The sequence below is a fragment of the Paramormyrops kingsleyae genome, chromosome 19 (assembly GCF_048594095.1).
Source record: "Paramormyrops kingsleyae isolate MSU_618 chromosome 19, PKINGS_0.4, whole genome shotgun sequence".
Lineage (NCBI taxonomy): Eukaryota > Metazoa > Chordata > Actinopteri > Osteoglossiformes > Mormyridae > Paramormyrops > Paramormyrops kingsleyae.
The window spans coordinates 15,563,633-15,584,315 of NC_132815.1; the positions used below are offsets into that span (position 1 = coordinate 15,563,633).

General features: G+C 43.9%; 1 protein-coding gene across 1 annotated transcript; it reads right to left on the reverse strand.

Annotated features, from left to right (window-relative positions):
* Positions 1-893: 893 nt before the first annotated feature.
* Positions 894-13,144, reverse strand: LOC111858021 (macoilin-1). The gene is made up of 11 exons (XM_023839380.1): positions 12,954-13,144; positions 11,396-11,537; positions 10,963-11,089; positions 10,357-10,480; positions 9,291-9,469; positions 8,624-9,083; positions 8,046-8,204; positions 7,424-7,603; positions 6,781-6,907; positions 5,986-6,160; positions 894-4,975 (listed from the first exon to the last, which is right to left on the reverse strand). The coding sequence occupies exons 1-11, from the start codon at positions 13,028-13,030 to the stop codon at positions 4,788-4,790; spliced, it is 1,938 nt and encodes a 645-aa protein (XP_023695148.1). The 5' UTR covers positions 13,031-13,144; the 3' UTR covers positions 894-4,787.
* Between the last annotated feature and the right edge of the window lie 7,539 nt (positions 13,145-20,683).

Here is a 20,683-nt window from a genome sequence, read left to right on the forward strand (position 1 = left end):
TCTGGACAGTTAGGACAGAAAGATACATCGGTCTCCTTGACCACGGATGGAGCAAGCTGACTGCTTAGACATTTAGAGACAGTATCAGTAAGTGTGATTGCAGAGTGAGCACGGACAGATAAAGGTGGCGGGTTTCACGATCATTAAGTGTAAATCAATGTATTTTACAACAAGCTTTACTGATGAATCAAATCCTAAATAAAGACTAATGATTGTTGGATGTTTTTTCACTGTTTGTCATTAAATCCACAGCTGCAATCAGAGCTCTGACTCTAGGTATAGGAGGTGCATAATATCCATCCATCCACCCCCCTAATTTCTTACCCAGCAGAGGACTGGGTACAGCATGCCATTGTCTGTGGTTTGTGGCTCTGGTGGTTAGGCACAGAAAACCAGTAAAAAATGGCGGAGTACATAGCTCAGAGGGTTGGGACTGGAAAAGTCGCCAGTCCAAATCCCATAGTCAGCAAAGTGATTTCACTGTTGATCCCTTCAGCAAGACCCCCAATTGATCTAAGAACTGCCCGACACTATTTTCTCTACTGTATGTCACTTTGGACAAAAGTGTCATCTAAATAAATATAAAACAGGACAACAGGGATGCCAGATGTGGGATGGTCCACACTACCAGGCAGTCGTCTGTCAAACTGCATTTAGCGAAAACGTTAAAATGATTAGCAAGCAATTAACTAAAAGCTTGTTTTCAATTAATCTCCCTTAAATGGAAGACATGCATGACTGGGTTTTTTTGCAAATGAGAGGACTAACTAAGGTTGGATGTATATCTATTTAACGATCCTCTTGTGGTCTATGGAAAGAGGTTTTTAACAAGTTAATATGTACATGAAACATGCCATTGGATGTTTATATTAAATCCATAGCAGAAGTCAAAGTAAGAAGAGACCACTGAAAACTTTATTTTCTTGCTCACTAGGTATGCAGGGAAAATAAGAACAAGTAATGAGCCCTTGTGTTGATGTTTACATCCTGCATTTAAAAAGTCTCATTCACAGGTGAGCTGTTGAAATTAAAAAATATCCTGGAATGCATTTTTTTTTTCGTGCAGACAATAACATGGACAAAGTGAAAACTAATCCAAAGCATTGTAAAAATGCACATTAAGCCGTAAAAATACCTCCTTCCCATAAAACACTGATGGAAAAGAATTACAAAAACAACGGAGACCATTTCATAAAAAGTATAAATTGTTTTTTTTTTTTTTTTTTTACAAACAACTCCAAGGTCTGATCACAGCTATTCTAATTTCTACAAAGTACATTACATCCATTTAAAAAAGACTGAAAAACATTGTGTACCTTGATTCAAAGTTAATTACATAATTTTTTGTGTGTGTGTGTGTGTATAAGTGGAGTTTCCAAATGAAATATTATAGGCACAAGTGTATGAAATTTTAGCATGTAACCAAAAAACTTTGTTATACATCAAAATTCATTTCAGTGAAATGCTGAAATTTCACCCATGGCAGGGGCCTTCTTCAAAGGACAGCTCTGGTCTCTTTATTTAAACTTCTGAGATTTAGAGAATGAGATTTAAAAATGTCAGGGAGACAGTAGGAACAGTAGATGTAAGTCGGGGATCAGTCCATGCGGCAGACCTGCACCTCAGCAGACTGAATGACATGCGATGTGGCATGCGAGCGCAATTACTCAGTATGTGGGCAATCGCAGGACGGACCTGACCCGTCACCAGGTGTCCGGGTTTTTCTGTAGTCTGCCTGCACTGATAGTTGACTTATGTGATTTTGGTACCAAGGGGTCTTTTGAAGAAAGCATTGTGGTCTTGCTTACAGGCGAGTCGGATCTGTGACATGTCTGCTTTTGGGACACTGGCCGTGGAAACCAGAATTCTCAGAAAGCGATAGTTGTAATACAAATCTGACAAATAGGACTCCTTATCTGTTTAGAAAGTATACTGCCGCATTGTTTAGCTATTCTAATTTACATTTGGAGTGTGAAACATTTTCTCTATATGTCTTTTTGACACATCATGCTTGTGAAGGAGGTGTTAAGATTTCAGTTTCATTGTCCTAGTTTAAAGGCCACATCTTTTGAATTAAACCAGATAACTCAGAGCCTACATTTAAAATATGGCCAAAGACTGAACTACAGTCTCCATAAAGCATAGACAGAGCATCAGCACTTAATCACACTAAAACATGTGTACATTTTGAGAATCATTTCTTGTAGGTCCGGTTTGCCTGGACACTCGAACACAACCTTCCTCATTCAGTGTAAATACTGTACACCAATAATCACAAAAACAGTACATAATACACACATGAAAATGTAAACAAAGTGCCAAACAGATTACAAATCAACAGAGAGACGAAAATGACATAACATCAAAAGTAAAGTTTATATAGAATTGATCTTGACTCTTCAAAGTAAGGTTAATTGTTTGTTTTAGTGCAGAAACAATGTCAAAATCGATCATTCGGCATAGTGAAATGTAGCATGCCCCATGTAGGTTGTTGAAAAGCCAGCTTTTACATTTTATCTTATTGTTACCTTGTCTTGATCAAATCTTGGTTAAGTCTAAGCCTTTGAAGAACCGTTTTACTTGTGAAGTCTTACATCCTAAACGAGATAATACTGCTAGATCACAGACCAAAGATTTAGTCTAAACTGGAAATGAATAGCTGGGAAATCTAAAGTGAGCTTAAGAAACCGATTTGGATAGAACTGAAGCTGCTGCTTACAAACAAGCTGATTTGTAATGTAAGAAACTAACCTTATTCACTGAAAAGAATTATATAATTTTGCCCAGATGGCAGCAGGAAAAATTAAAAACAGCAAAAAAGACCTTAATAAAGACCCCGCGTTGAACCACTGCTCATAGTAAAGCCTGCTGATGGTCAATATCTTCAGTGTTGTTTCTAAACAGCAATAGGGCAGCTGCTGATTAGTGCTCTCAGGCTCCTGGAAAGCCACCGTACGAAGAGCCAATGAAAATGAAAAATAAACCTCAAATGTAAAAAAGCAAATAATGTAAGTATATCCCACAATGCATTGCAGATTACAATATGAGGTGTATTCTGCTCTAAAGTGTAACCTTTTGTGTTTCTGTTTTCAATTTTCTGTAGCTTAGGCTGTTTATAATATCATTCCCTGCACAGAAAATTGTGGAAATAATAAGTATCTACAGGTATTATGGAAATGGCATCTGAGTAACAGATATCTGAAAAATAGCTACGGGGGAGGGGCTTGTTTGCAGAACAAACACAATCTTTACGGCAATTTATTCAGCCCTAGAAGTCATATGACCCAAATCTGTCACCCGGCTTCCACGGTGTACGGTGACAAAGACACCTGGTGGATTTAGCCTGAAGTGACACGCGAAGATCACCTGTGACTCAGACGGGCGTCTGATACCGCACACATGCCATCGCCGTTTCCACACCTGTAATCAGATCTGGCAAAGTGAAAAAGCACACAGCTCATGAATAATTCAGCGGCCCCCGCCTGCGCGTTTTACCCCGATTTCTGTCAGTGATGTGCTCCCACTGGGTGGTGGGCTCCTCGCCGCTCAAGAGCAAAGAATTCATTTAAACCCTAAAAAACAGTGTAGAGCATTTGCATAAATAAGGATAAATTGTATACATTACATAGTGTCTATGGTCCTATTTAGGATCTGCAGAACTATTCTGAAAAATCAGACTGGAATTGACAATTTGGAAAAAAAAAACTGTATTTGCAAAAACGATAGCTTTTTTTCTGAAAGCTCAGCTAGATTCCTGTTGTGTGAATCTGAAAGTTAATCCTCAAGTTTGATTACTGAAAAACCTGTGTTTAAAAATAACTGCAACGGTAAAAGTTTCGTGTTTACGGATCGTAATACGTAGTAATGATGAAACCCTCCGTTTATCTCCACCGTTTATCTCTCATTTGCTGAACCTGTTGAACTTGGGCTGACAGGTTAGACATCAAGCAGGAGTCAAGATCAGTTACAGCAGGACATTAAACATCAGTAACGTGTGAACATAACCCTAAGGATCTCTGAACATATATGTCAAAATATGTCCTTTTAATTGAAAGCGACATTTATTGCTATTTTTGTGTGATTTCGTGGATGTCGTATAAATGATTGAGGTTTTCTGGTTACCATCCCAGACTCAGTACTGCACTTCTACCTGCAATGAAAATTCTCTCGAAGTTAAATAATTAAATGATACATTTAAATATTACTCTTATAATGATAAAATCTCAAATCCTGTAGTCTTATACCTGGTCCTTTCAGTACACTGCGAGAAACTGATTACTGAAGCACTCACAGCATATGAGGCTATAGATAACACTCTACACAACAGCAATAAGTAAATGTATTCATTAATCATTTTACAATATCTTTTAATTTACCACATATTTTGACATATATTTAAAAGCATTCCTTATTCATATTTAAAATATATATCAACGACTTACTGAACGACCAATGATAAACGATCACGTCCGAGTGACACCTCTATCCATCACTGCCCAGTATCCATGACGGCAGAGTTTGTTCACTGATGGCTTAAATAAAATCCGGAGAAGCTTAACTGTCCTCAGTGCACATTTGTGAAGGAGTGTAAACCACGTTGAAGAAGGTGAGATCTTACAGAAGGTTAACGAGCTCGGCCGGCTCACAGTTACATTGCCAGCGGGGCGGGGCTCCGTGTCCATACTCGGGACCGGAGAATGAAGCGTTCATTCAAACCGACTCCAGACGGTAAGTTCTGGGTTTGTACTCAGAGAGGATTCTGTTTGGTTCTGTAGAACATAGCACTCCTACTTCTTAAGACACTGGTACATTAGTGCCGTGCGATCCAGCACACAGTCCTCAGAGCTCAGGAACTTGGTGAGATGTGGCACTATAGGGTACGGGGCCGTGTAGGTTATGCTGGGCATTACTGCCATGACCTCTGCGATCTTCTTTTTCATCTCACCGATCTCCTGATCCTGCTTGATTATTCTTCCTGCAGAAGGAACATAAATAAATTCAGGAACAATGCATGCAGGACTCTGAGATAAATTATGAATGTCTCAAATGTCATTCTGAAACCTAACTTTTCTCAGCCTGGGTCACAGACATATGCGTAATATACCCCTTCCTACAGAAACAGCCAATGAAATATCCCCAACAGCACCACGTACTCCCATAATAAAACAACAGCAGAATAAAAACATTTATAAAAACATTTGTCTAACACATAAAATGGACTCATTGCTGAAAAAGAACCTTCCTAAAGCAGGAAATGGCAGCTCTTGACTGACGTAAAACCAACTTCAGACTTGCACCAAAAATATCCAAGATACACAGAGTTTACAGAAGCCTTAATGCAAAAAGACGACATAGACCTGGACGTGTTCTTCAGTACGCATTACTAGTATATTTTTGGCTTATGTGTTTTTGGCTATAAGATACCCTGACTTGTATGGGAAGATATATCCAACGTACGTACAAATTCACTTATGTATATTGTGGAACAGATTAATTACATCAGTCTAGAACTGCCTGTAATTAAAGACTCATTTATGTCCTTTTCTTAACAAAATCTGCTGGACATTCAATTTAATACAGTTTTGGGTTGATGAAATAATGCTGTCTAGACTGAGATATCTGCCGGGCTGAATGAGAAAAGCCGTATGATCCTATTTTTAGTATGAATCGCAGCCAAGTGTCGAAGATCAAAGTGCAGTCAGACAGAGCTGCTCCGCAAAGCAGGTTTCCCGCTTCCCGCAGCTGAAGTAAACAATGCAGAAGAAGAAGGACTCTCACCGTACACAATTAATGCCGTCCCGGGAGGACCCACGCGTTCTGCCCTAACCTTCCCGCGTGCATCTCTGAGACATTTCACATCAAGAGCCATTTCCCTTAAGTTTTCCAGGCATAGAATATCAGAAATATGGCCAATATTTCAGTATAATGCACTTCACAGGGTACGCTGAAGCTCATGAAAACATGAGAATATAAAGAGGGAGGTACCTTGGGCGATTTCGAGCTGTCTGCGAACATCTCCCAGCGCAGAGAAGAGGTCCAGCTTGATCCTGGTTTCGGCACTTAGGTTGTACTCCAGATGCTGGGTCTTGTCCTGCATGGCCGTCAGCGCCGAGAGCAACATCTCAGCTTCATGCTCCACGCTTTCGTATTTGTGGAGGAGCTGTGAGAGGAACACGGAGGCCGAGTTCAAGCAGCGTCAGTCACCAGGGCTGCTAGGAGATCAGGGGCGTCGCGCAAAGGTTGTGGCCGGCAGCTCGATGATCATTGAAAATCATCACGTACCGCACAGACGACAAGAACGCCATCGCTCATCGCGAGGTGTTATAGTAACCAGATACAAGAAGAGCAGAACTGTCGTGTAAAGAAAACGTGTGATGATATTACTATGAACTCATGCATATTTCATGCAGACATCAAATTTCATGATTTACTAGCAAAGTCAAAGTTAATGTATATAAATGTATACATAGATAAAATATCAAATATACTGAGTTAGATGTTAAGTATAACCATTTTAATTGCACGTCGAACTAAGAAAAATAATGGTGAAATGGATGAGGACACCTCTCGCTGACACATCGCCATGACGCCCACGCGCCCCATCATCAATGGGAGCCTCATGCAAGTCACACGTAAAAAAGCAAAGAATGTAAAATAAAAAAAACCACGTCCAAAACAAGAACAGCCAAGCGGCACTGTAACAAGCACAGGTCACAGACTGCATCTCACATCGTTTAACACCTACATCTGTACAGGTAGACTTAAAATGTCCATCTTTACCTCCACTTCATTTTCTAGAGCTATTATTTGACTCTCTTTCCCTTGACACTCCAGCTGAAGTTGTCTGAATTCTGTTTCTAGATCTTTAGCTTTTCTTTTTAACAACAGGGTCTCTGTTTGTTCCTGCCTATTGTAAGAGATGGAAAGAATACAGGCTTTTAGTCTGACAAAGGCAAATTTCTTTTGGTTAAACTCTGTTTTCATGCACTGCGGAAAGCACGACAGCTAGAACGTCATTGTTTTTAAAGAAAAGCCAAATGTGACAAGTTTGTGAAAAAAAACACACATTTGGAACCTTGATACGAAGACACAAGGCCAGAGAGTACAGCCCAAAACCCATTAACGTTGATGTCGAGCACCACTACAACTTACTAATGAGCAAAATCAGTGAACATTTCGAGCAAACTAATAGCTAGCAATTAAGAACTTAATGATTTTATTGGCAGGCACTCTGACGAAGGGTGACACATACTTACTGCAACATGTGCCTATTGTAATCCATAAATAAAACTAAATACATTTTAAAAAGCTCCTGGACTTATCACAACAGCTAATTAGCAGAGTGTCATTAAATCAGCACTTTAAGAGGTGGAAGGGTCCCCTACGCAGCTACCTGGGTAGCTGAAATAGCGCGGGTTTGTACCTGCTGGCTGAGAGCAGACCCCCGTGAGGTGAGGTTGGAGCTTCTTCCAGCTTTCGCGAATGAAGCTCTGCCAGCTGTTTCTCAGCGGCGATGCGGGACTCCATTTCCACTTTCACTTTCTTCTCCAGCAACGTGCTGGTCTGCTTGTCCTTCTGCTTTGTCTTCATTAGCCACAGGATCCTGCAATTTGCCACAGACACAACTTAGAAGAAGGCTAGCTGGTTTAATACTAGCTAAACCAATCAATTTCACAAAATGTGACTCTACATGATCTATTTCCGACAGTTTGATGTGTGGTAGCTAAAGCTATTGACCCCAATAATGGGGACATCAATCTAATAATAACAATAACAATAATAATAGTCATTATTATTATTATTATTATTATAACCTGTGGGGATATCAATATGGTGAGAGGCTCAGAGATTTTACACAATTGCTACAAGTGATGAAAATTGTTTAATTTTATTTATAAGTTTTATTTTTAACTTGGCTGACAGCAACACAAAAGGCGATGATTCAGAGCTGCAAAATCAATAACAATTTACAAGTCAGTGAGATCATGCTGGGTTATTTTTCACTCATGGCCCCTAGGTGGCAGCAGAGTGTTGGTTAAACACACTTGTTCTGCAGCGAATCGTTTGCCTGCCGGAGAAGTGACACTTCTGGCCGCAGACTCCTCTCGCTGTTAGTGAGGTTGCACATGTGGCTCCGTAGCTCCACCTCGGCCTGCTTGCTCGTCTGCAGTTCTCCCTTCAGCCGGCGCATCTCCTGCTCCAGCCTGTACAAAAATCCCAGCGAACAAAACCAGAGCCTTTGATTCACTGGGAAGAACCAGCTATCTCCATTGCAACACTGGGAAAAGAGGGTCTGAATGATGGATTTTTTTATTAAACACCCTGTTAATTATATGAAAGTAAACCGAACACTGCTCATTTCCCTGGAAGGAAATCATGGTCCCCACACAGCTTGAGTGACGGTTATTTAGGCTGCCGTTTCCGCGGTGCCCGTCGCTAGCATCGAGAATGATACCGCGGACCGCACACAGCCTGAGTGACGGTTATTTAGGCTGCCGTTTCCGCGGTGCCCGTCGCTAACATCGAGAATGATACCGCGGACCGCACACAGCCTGAGTGACGGTTATTTACAGGCTGCCGTTTCCGTGGTGCCCATAGACGTAGACTCAAACATACAACATACTTAGTAATTTGCTCTAAGCAGCTGCTCTGGTTGCTGGGGATGTTCCTCTCAGTTATGTCTCGGCTGGGGCTGGTGGCCTTGCAGCTCTTTGGCTTCCTGTCCCCTCGAAGGCAAGGAGCAGTGCTGTTGGATGGCACCCTGCGCACTTTGGGTGAGGACGCCTTGCAGGTCTTTGGGCCTCTGTTTCCTGGCTCTTCCTGAGGCGCCATGCTGCTGGAAGCCCCCTGAGGGTCAGGCTCCTGCTCCTGACCTGGGGGATCTTCACGAATATCAGTCTCAGAACCTTTCGGATCCAGAGGCTGGGAGAGAGGACAGCCCAGCCTGGTGTCCTCCAGGTCCTTACCACTCCTCTCCACACCATCAATTTGGAGACAGTCCACTATGTACTTGTCTTCAGAAGAAACTGCAACGTTCGAACACTGGTACTGTGTGCACTCCGGTTTAATTTTCCACTTGGAGTCTACGGACGAGAAAAAACAACAGAACTTATTAAATATTCCTTTTTGGGCACTGTTCACATTGTAAAATACAACATTATTCAGTGAAGGCAGATGCAACATAAAGTGCCATATGACTTAAGGGCCCTCGGCCGATCCTCAAGACGGCCACTCGCTGTGGTTCTCTAGCAGGAAGCGTCGTGTTCATAGCTGCTTCGGCAGGCACCTACTTTCTTTGGAGTCCGCCAGACACTTGGGGTACAGCTGGAGTCCAGGAGGCAGAGACTGGAACAGCAGCTGCATGTGAAAGTCATTCTCACTCTGGACGGCCTTGCGCGAGCGCAGCTTGAAAACGCTGGTGAAGTAACAGGTGGCGTCAAACCCCAGATAGACGACGGGGTAGCCGATGCTAAAAGGCAGAGGAGAACCTGGGATCAGTGCATCTCCCTCACACCACATCCTGTCCCCTTTCTCAGGGAAAACTAGGTTTTATTTTGTATTTATTTATTTTAACTATAGTCCTTATACTATACTATACTCCTTTTACTATACTTCTTATACTCTTTTTTACAGCACTATTTTTTCTTGTCTCTGTCTTGCATTGCACTACCATCTGTTCTAACCCCAGATGCACCTATCCCCTCTCGTGCAACCGTGGCATAAGTATTTCACTGTGTCTCTAAGAACACGTGACAATAAAACCCGAACATAAGGTGTCACTAATCCACACTTGCCATGCAGGGTGCAGAGTCATTTCAGTTTCAAGGGCTTTAGAAGCAGATCACAAACATTCAGCATATCACCTCTAAGCACAGCAGGCTAGCGGGGTAGTGAGTTATTAAGGAAGCTTTTAAACACCAATAAGATTAAGATTGATGACTAAATAATAAATCAGTAAGACGTGCTGAAGATTTACAGCCTGGTGCTTCCAGTTATAAATGACAAGCATCAAGCCTCTTTGCCACACTTGGGGGTACTGATGATTTTGGGATTAATTTATTGCTGGGTCTGCAAATTCTGTCACTTTTGCATGCATGACAACACACGTATGTCTGACTCGCCCTCCGAAACATGCATGCAGTCAGACACAAGCAAAAACAGTTCCCCCTAAATTAATTATTGATAATTAGAAAAGACAGAAAACAGCTGGCTCACCAGTTTCCAAAAGCTGATTTAACTACACAGTAATCCCATTAGTAAAACACAAGAGGACGTTAAAATCTCACAGAGAGTGCACGCTTCCCACGGCCGCCGCATTCTTCGACACAAAACACTCACAGGTGCGTTCACACTCACCAGTGAGCCGCAAACAGGTGTGAGAGGTTGACGTGGGAGTTCTTGACGTCTTTAAACCTGAGTGATGTTTCCGTGTACATGAGCAGGATCCACAGGGATACTGTGGACACACACAGCCCCTTCTCTGAAACGACCACAGGGGAACATGCTAAATGAACAGACACCCTTGAGGCAGACAGCAAAAGTTATAGACACTTATATCCAAAGCAACATATATTATTTGAGAAAGTAGGATCAGACAGTCTTGAGAACAGTTGGGGGCTAATGGTCTTGCTCTAGGGACCAACTATGAAATCATGCAGCTGACCCAGGGATTTGAACCAATGCCCTTCTGATTACAGGCACGACACCCTAACCTACTGAGCCACACACCTCCCCCAATATGATGCAAACTGTTCATTGTATTAATATTATATTTGCATATATCATTGTCACATATCCACAACACGGTAAAGCCTAAGATGGTTATTTTATAATTATAATTTACATAAAAATGACTCACTGAAAGTCCTTTCAGTAAATTACCTCTCATAAGCAAGGATGCTGGTTCATACCAACCTGCATCTCTGTCTCCCGCCTAAACGGGCAGAGAAGCGGCGTCCATACCTGTATGCCATATGTAGTTGAATAATACATATGTGCTGGCAGCGAAAAACAGCCAGTGAAGGGGAACGAAAATCAAGCAGAAGACGTCGAGAGTGAAGGCGGCCGAAACAAAGACCACGCAGATCACCTGCAAGAGGCACGCGGCCACGTCAGAAACCGGGAATGTTCCAGCAGAAACGCACCTGACTGACACTGCAATGGTCTGGCCGACAGATACAATCAGGCACAATCATGCTTTGCAAGCCACCCCCCCCCCCCTCCCCCGAGGACTTTTAAGAATCCAAGTGAAATCACACTGATTTTAAAGTGTTACTCCGCTCATAATTAATCCAATAGAGTCACGGCTAAAGTAGCAGCTGTACTGTAAACAGATATTTAGCTGGAGACGGCAGAGACGTCACGGACGATAAGGGGAGACAGCCGGCATTCTTACCAGGCCATGGCAGTGGAAGGTGGTGTAGACACTTCCGAAGAAGAGCCAGCAAGGCCACAGGTACTCAAAGCGAAACTCCAGGATAAAATCAACCAGGAGAACCAAGATCCACACCACCATAAACTTCAGGAAGGTATAAGCACTGAAACAGACACAGAAAACCACTAATTATATAAAAGATACACATAGGATACTTATTAATATCATTTAAAAAGAGAGCTACTGTAAATGAATTGTTAAATATATTCAAAAACATATTTACACAATCAGACAACAGATAATATCTAAATTCAGAGGCATCAAAGCCTGTAAAACTGTAAATCAGCTAAAAAATTAAATATGAGTACAAATCAAAGAGAACATAAATGTATTCACAACAGCCATAGGTTGAACCGCACATTCTCGGTAATAATACATAATAATTCATCCATACCATAAACATATAAAAATATATAGGGAGCCAACTACTTCATTATACACAACATTTAATTTGATTACAAATTCTATTTCTGCGCTATAAACGCACAAATTAATGGTATAAACTGAACAAAGAAATACTCGAACAAAGTGCCTGTCGTACCGACGTCCTTTGTTCCGCGTCTCACATCCCATTGCTGTGCAATCCGCACTGGTGACATAGCATGGCCCAGTTTATGTTTAGTAACCATGACAACACACTATTCTGGGCTGGCGGAGTCCATAACACTGAAACATCAAAAAATGTGCAAATCCTCGAGTCGGTAGCTATAGAGAGCCGCTTCCTCACGAGAGGAATCAGGACATCACGAGCAGGTAACCTGAACAAAACGTGGATCTGTCCTGAACACAGATCTGCGGTGACAAGTGACAGCATCACGGGCCTTACGTGGCTGCATTAAAAAGCCAGACAAAGGATCCCCACTGCGACTCTGTATTATTCCATATATTGAGTCCGTATATTATTGCTTATATCGGCTCAGTATGTTATTCCCTATATTGGGTGTATACGTCATTCACTGTATCGCATTGGTATAATATCCTGTCATCGTGTTTGTTATTCGTAAGTGAGAAACAACCTCAGATACGCGGCCGCAGCGTCCGCAGGTCCGCACACATAATAAACGCACATAAAACGCGCACCTGTACGGACCAACAGCATTTCTTTGTTTCAAGCCGAGAAAACACCTGAACTGCCGATGTGCTCATAAACATTTTTTTATTACATAAATTCACAACAAGCGCCTTAAAGGCGCGATATATAAAATGCAACTGATCATAGCTCAATGCTTATGATACCAACAATGAATTATAGAGAATAATTTTCAAAGCTAGTTATAAGATATAGAAGCTCCTGCTGATGTTACTGATTCGTACAAACATTTTGCCTCGTATCCAAATGCAATGTTTACAAAAATACTTATATATAGGTTATACCCTCGGAATAGCTAAACTAGGAGCAAACTGAGATCACTGCGCGGCCGCACACGGGTGAGTTTAGTTTGTAAATAAGCCATCGGAGACGCGGCGACACGCGAGCGCGCAGGAGCCGCACAAAGCCGCGTCCCCCCCCCTCGCCTACCTTTCGGAGATCCTCTCGCTGATTTTACTCTTTTTCATTTTCCGTAACCTGCTGCCGTCCACATAGCGCTTCTTCATTGTATGGCTTATTTTCCCCTATAGCGTAGATATCGGGTCCCCCCACCCCCGAATCGCAGATCCTGGAGGATGCAGGTGCGGTCCCGATCTACCGCAATAGCCAGCCCGCTTGAATGAAACGGAGACAGGATGCAGCACGCATGCGCCGTCTGCCCCCTCGGCCCCTGGGCGCCGTGCAGCGGACATGTGGAAAGGTCTTTCATTCCCGACAGATCCTGGGCATGCTAGTTAGCAAGTAAAGACATTAATTTAGAGCGTTGGCGTTGAAAACATGCTGAAAGGAACTCATTACGCAGGACACTGGGCACAAGGGTAATGTTTAATGATAAAAGTCTGTATTGTATTAACAAGCGAACTTGATACTGCTTATATGAGAGAAGATTCACAGAATTTAGAGAATTTTTTCGAGGGCTTTTGCAAGAAGGTGTGTGAAGTCGGCCATCTTTTTCATCATAACCCCCCCCCCCCCCCCAAATAAAAAAAGAAAAAAAAACAAAGCTGCGACTGAATATGTTTTTTCACGTCTGTCGAATGCTGGAAGTGGAAGTAATAATGTTTGACGGCACCAAAGGGTTTCACTGTCACCAGAGTTGCCAACTCTCACGCATCTGGCATAATGCTCACGCGCACACAAGAAATCTTATGGTAAATATATATTATTACATTATAAACCCAAAATTAGCTACATCAAAAGCGTTGGGGTACTTTGCAAACCCTACAGACTATTTGCAAGGTAGTAAAACTGTTACATACACATGAATGTGTGTGCATGTCTGTGCGGACTTGTCTCAAACTGAAAATCTCTCTGCAACCAACAGACCAAAGCTGGCAACAGCGTCACATGGCTCCGCCTCTTCAACCACTGCCACTACATCCAGTCTGCAGTCTGCTATAGTCTCTGTAGTGTAGATATATAAGCCCCCCCCCCCCCCCAACGAACGAGGACGTAAAGTGAAATCGGCTAGCAAATGGGCATCTTAATGGACAGGCCCTGTCTATGATGATCCATCCATATGATTATCCATCCCTCCCTCCAACCTGTTCTGGATCCTTCCCCGCAGGGCCAGTCAATCCTATAGGCGACACAGGTGGCCGCCTAGGGCGCCGGCTTCTCAGGGGTGCCGACTTGCTGGCCAGTTCCACTTTGCCTTGGTCAGGGGGCACCGGCAGTGATGCGTGTCTGGGCATCACATCGGCTGGGAGCAGTACTGCTTCCCCGGGATCTTCACCCAGTGGTACTTACCTGGAACATCTCCCTTGGGAGCCCTCCAGGTGGCGCCCTTAAGCCTTCAGTTTGAAGGAACCACAGCATTGGAATCTATTTCAATTTCCCCCTGGATCTCTGCACTCCTAACCCCCCCCCCCTCTCCAAGCACAGACACACATTCATATCCCATCTTGCTCCCCTTCAAGACACAAATGAGAGAGAAGCTTCATGTCTGAGCCCCGCTCATAAAGGCCCAATGGCGGCATCAGACATTCAGACCTGGGATTTGAACCGACAACCTTCCAATCACGGGTACAGAGTCTGCTGCACCACACGCACACCACAATAGCTACAGCAGATCACGTCAGGTCGGGTGGGCTTGTACCAACCTGCAGGTATACAGTGGCATGCAATAACACTCTCCCAGGACCATGGGACATACAGACAGTGAGTATCAGGAGGAGGGTTTCACAGGATAGTGTGGAGCTGGGGGGGGACACAGGATTATATTCATAGTGCAATGTGTGTAAATAATAAATACAGCCGTATAGAAAGGGTGTAATAAACAGGCGCGTTGTATCTGAGCGAAGACGGCAATGTGGTTAGTGCCAGCAGCCCTGAGTGAGGGTGATCGCTGCTTAGGCTTGTTAATGATGTCCACTCACCGGCCCCCTGCTCATTCTTATCCACGGGTGGGGGGCTGAGCCTGGAGCAATAGTGTTTCACGTGACAGGAGGGGAGCAGAATGTCCCCATCTGGGAGGGATGTCAAACCCCTTTGCGCTTCAGAATAGAAAGTTCCATAACCAGAGGCATGTACACAGACATGCCCAAACAAACCGTGGGGGTGCAGAAAAATAGCAAATGTAAACCGCAGCCCAGGCTTGTAGCTTTGGGCATCTGTCTATGTTCCTGCCTTTTTTCTCAGATGTCCATCTTGATACCCACCATGACCCCGAAGCCTTCATGTCAGGAGATACCTGCAGTTACCATATGGGGGCTCAGGGTTCAGGGGCTGGGGCTGGGGCCATGCAGCATACGGTGGCCCACGTGGGCCAAAATTCTGTCTGAAATGCTGGAATTCACTTATGCTTATGTGGCTCGCATAAGATGATGTAACTGAAATTGTCAGGACAATAAATAATGACATAATCGACAACAAGCTGTGGATACAATATAAAATAGTTTAATTTACACCACAGCTTGATTTCTGTATTTTCCTGAATATGTCTGATTTACATTAAATCAGGTGTGTTTATTTACAATATTCTGCAAATCTATTTACAGTATTAAGGTTTGTGACATGAAAGATTTCAGCGTACAATACTAATGTAGTTATATGAATGAAATTCCAGTGCTGCACAAACAGCTCCTCCCCCGGAAACATGTATGAACAGCAGCAGTGAATCACTGGCGTGTATGAGCACTGCAGTGAATCACTGGCGTGTATGAGCACTCCGTCTGGGCAGACGACAGCCTGTAGCCCGTTATATCCTGCAGATGGCAGATCCCCACATTTCTCTGGCATGCACTGGATCTCCTGCAGCCTGTCCGCAGTTTCTGCAGCATAAAAACGTCACCGTGTCCACATTGTAAGAATGTGTTCATTCTTTACACCGTTGAAGAATGAGTAGCAGTCGAGTTATTTTGAAGAATGTTTATAAGCATTCTGCGTGTCACGGGGAACTCTCTGGAAGCTTCTCTAGTTTTCACGCTCTCCAGTTCAGGACAAACGGTTAACTTAAATTAAGCGGATAGACCATCGATTCCAGAAGAAGGGATGTAGATTCCAAAATCCCAGCCATTCATCCCCGAGGTCTTTCAGGAAAACTCTACAGCATTATACGATGAAAAGCCAAAACATTATAACCAGCTGCCTAATGTGCTGTTGGTCCTCCATGTGCCGCCAAAACAGCCGTGACCGACCGAGGCATGAATTCAACGAGGCCTCACCAAGGTGTCAGCAGCATATCCTTTAAGTTCCTTCATTTGCAAAGCAGAGCCGTTGTTCTGAGACAATCACTGTCGTTCGCATCATCCGTGGATGGTCATCATGTTTTGGCTTTTCAGTGTATGAGCCGTTACTCCGAACGGCCATGGTATTGAAACAGCTCTGACCTGTCAAGGCATGGAGGAAGGTGTCCTGTGGTATCTGGCACCAAGACGTTAGCAGCAGATCCTTTATGTCCTGTAAGTTGTGAGGTGAGGCCTCCATGGATCTGACTTGTTTGTCCAGCACTTCCCACAGATGCTTGATTGGACTGAGATCTCGGGGAATCTGGAGGCCAAGTTAACACCTTGAAGTCTTTTCCATGATCCTCAAACCATTACTGAACATTTTTTGCAGTGTGGCAGGGAGCATTACCCTGCTGAAAGAGGCCACTGCCATTGGGGAATCCCATCGCCATGAAGGGGGGTACTTGGTCTGCAGCAGTGTTAAGGTAGGTGGTATGTGTCAAAGTAACACCCACATGAATGCCAGGACCCGAGGTTTTCCAGCAGAACATCGCCCAGAGCGTCACACTGCCTCCGCCGGCTTGCCTTCTTCACATAGTGCATCCTGGTCCCATCTCTTCCCCAGGTAAACGACACACGCGAACCCGGCCGTCCGCATGATGTAACAGAACTGTGACTCATTAGATCAGGCCACCTTCTTCCAGTGCTCCCTGGTCCAGTTCTGACACTGACGTGCCCATTGTGGGCGCTTTCTGCAGTGGACAGGGGTCAGCGTGGGCACTCTGACTGGTCTGCGGCTACGCAGCCCCACATACAGCAAGATGTTACCCACTCTCTGTTCTGACACCTATCATCTATCATTTTTTCAGAAAATTGCGCTACAGTAGCTCTCCCTTGGGATGGGATCAGACAGGCCAGCCTTCACTCCCCACGCATATCACTGAACCTTGGCCTGGTTTTCCTTCCTTGGATGGCTTTTGGTAGGTAGTGACCACAACGTACCACAAACACAACACACGAGACCTGCCGTTTTGGAGGTGCTCTGAGTCATTCGTCTAGCCGTCAAAAATTTGTTCAGAACTGACTATATATTGGCACTCCTGACAGGTGCCATTGTAACAAGAGAATCGATGTTATTCACTTCACCTGTCAGCAGTATTAATGTTATGGCTGGTTGCTGCATACACAGTAGCTCCTGATTCATCCATGAACATTGATGATTTCAGTTCAGCTGTGAAACATTCACATGTATTACAGCAGGCCGAAGTGAGTCAGAGTTCGGCTGTCACCGGTGTGGAGCTGCACCTCTCGTAGCATTTTACCCTCAGGGGTATTTAATTTCTTGACGAAATGATGCACATTTTTAAGAAAGCGGAGTCAGCCAGTCTCCGGAGCAAATGGGGGTTAAGGGCCTTGCACATGGGCCTGAAGGTGAAACCGCTCTGCTGAGCCTGGGATTTGAACTGGTGACCTTCATAATCTCACTACTAATCAACAGATCCACACACCAGCCCCACCGCCATTCTACGTTGTTTTTCCACAGAAGTGCCTTCGCTGCAGGACCCTGTAAACACACGCGACCTGGAGCCCTGGGGAGTGTTATGCCCTCAGTTTCCAGGAAGGAGCTTGGCGATAAAGCCATTCAGTGGTCTATCCCTTCCTGAGCTCCATTTATCAACGACTGTTGCCTTTGGCAATGGCTTACAAACATCCCAGTGTGCGTGAGCACTTCCCGTCTCTCCATTTGTTGTTTGTAAAATCTTTGTTTTATGCTCTCACAATAATTCACAAGAGGTTATAATAAAAGGTTTAAGGTCACGGGAAAACAGCTCCCTCCCTCTGATGAATCTAACCATAACTTTCCATGGATCAGGACACTCGACAGACACAGGAGATTCCAAAAAAGTCTCTATACAGCCTGCATGACATCAGGTTCACGCCCAGTGTAGTGAATATTTCTGGCCAACAGGGGGCCCCATGCAAATGTAAGTTTTAGTGGTGGTACCCACTGCCTCTGGATGTGCTGCATCTGTGTGGTGGAATAGACTATGATCAGGAAGCAGGCAGTTTATGTGCACTGTGCTCTCTGACCTGACAGTTTCACATCACATGTCATAAAACAGTAAACAACAAAAGTGATACATAATCTTATCTGAGAGACAAGAAACATACACTCACCTAAAGGATTATTAGGAACACCTGTTCAATTTCTCATTAATGCAATTATCTAATCAACCAATCACATGGAAGTTGCTTCAATGCATTTAGGGGTGTGGTCCTGGTCAAGACAATCTCCTGAACTCCAAACTGAATGGCATAATGGGAAAGAAAGGTGATTTAAGCAATTTTGAGCGTGGCATGGTTGTTGGTGCCAGACGGGCTGGTCTGAGTATTTCACAATCTGCTCAGTTACTGGGATTTTCACGCACAACCATTTCTAGGGTTTACAAAGAATGGTGTGCAAAGGGAAAAACATCCAGTATGCGGCAGTCCTGTGGGCGAAAATGCCTTGTTGATGCTAGAGGTCAGAGGAGAATGGGCCGACTGATTTAAGCTGATAGAAGAGCAACTTTGACTGAAATAACCACTCGTTACAACCGAGGTATGCAGCAAAGCATTTGTGAAGCCACAACACGCACAACCTTGAGGCGGATGGGCTACAACAGCAGAAGACCCCACCGGGTACCACTCATCTCCACTACAAATAGGAAAAAGAGGCTACAATTTGCACGAGCTCACCAAAATTGGACAGTTGAAGACTGGAAAAATGTTGCCTGGTCTGATGAGTCTCGATTTCTGTTGAGACATTCAAATGGTAGAGTCAGAATTTGGTGTAAACAGAATGAGAACATGGATCCATCATGCCTTGTTACCACTGTGCAGGCTGGTGGTGGTGGTGTAATGGTGTGGGGGATGTTTTCTTGGCACACTTTAGGCCCCTTAGTGCCAATTGGGCATCGTTTAAATGCCACGGCCTACCTGAGCATTGTTTCTGACCATGTCCATCCCTTTATGACCACCATGTACCCATCCTCTGATGGCTACTTCCAGCAGGCTAATGCATCATGTCACAAAGCTCGAATCATTTCAAATTGGTTTCTTGAACATGACAATGAGTTCACTGTACTAAAATGGCCCCCACAGTCACCAGATCTCAACCCAATAGAGCATCTTTGGGATGTGGTGGAACGGGAGCTTTGTGCCCTGGATGTGCATCCCACAAATCTCCATCAACTGCAAGATGCTATCAATATGGGCCAACATTTCTAAAGAATGCTTTCAGCACCTTGTTGAATCAATGCCACGTAGAATTAAGGCAGTTCTGAAGGCGAAAGGGGGTCAAACACCGTATTAGTATGGTATTCCTAATAATCCTTTAGGTGAGTGTAAGGTGTCTTTACTTGGGAATTCACTGCTGTAACAACAGTGAACAGACAAGAACATCGTAGGTGTGAGTATTACTTTGTCCACTAGAGGGCAGTTGTTCACATCTCACCTTCCATTTTGTGTGTTTAAATTTAGCACTGTATTCTCTGTGCAATGCATGAAGGACAAATTTAAATCAGAACATCTCAAAATAGTGTGATAATCACTCACAAATCCATTTTGAATATCACATGAAAGTCCATATAATTTAGTCTTGTGTAAACTGAAGGTAGTATTTCCCAAGAACACCACAGAGGTTCATAATTTTCTGAATACCTTTCTGAGGTAGCGTATAAAACAGCACAACCTCAAAGAATTGTATGTTTTCAGTTTGTTTTCCACCCATGTGCTTCTGGTAGGAGAACAGAGAGTGTGAAATGTGTTTACCCCCGTGAGGCCACATCTAGACATATAAGCGGCAGGACACAAATTTAGTCGGGAGACCATATTTCAAAAGATGCATCCCTCCGGAAAGATAAGACAGACAGCTTTCCGGCGCGTGTGGAGCCAGCGATAGAAGCCAGAGCTGTGATAAGACGGGCTGACCGGGACCGCGGAGGTTATCGGCACTCACAGCCAGGCTCTGACGGTTACACCCACAACGTAGATGAGTCAGTCAACTCTGTTACTGCCAGCGGGACTCCCTGTTTTGGCAGACGGGTCCTAGGGGGCCTCGCAAAATGCTGAGGAACTCGTGACAGGGACCCTGTTCTGTGTGCATGACGAAATCAAACCAGTGCTTTAAACCCGGATGTTTGGCAAGTACCGCATTTTCATTGTTTTTAGATTCAAATAATATTCCTCAGGTCCAGCAATTCTACTCCACCTTCTAACCCATTCACAGGGGCGCTGTAGGAGCATGGATGCCCTGGTGAACTCTGGGGGGTCAGCACTATATAGAGGTCCATGACTAGACTCAAGATTCAAGATTTTTATTGGTCACATGCATGAATGTAGTGGTTCACCAGCAGTGAAATAAAACTGCCACAACTCCAGACTGTGCAATAAACAAGGTAGAAGGATAACCAAATTAAATAATGTAAATTAACAAAATGAGTACTAATA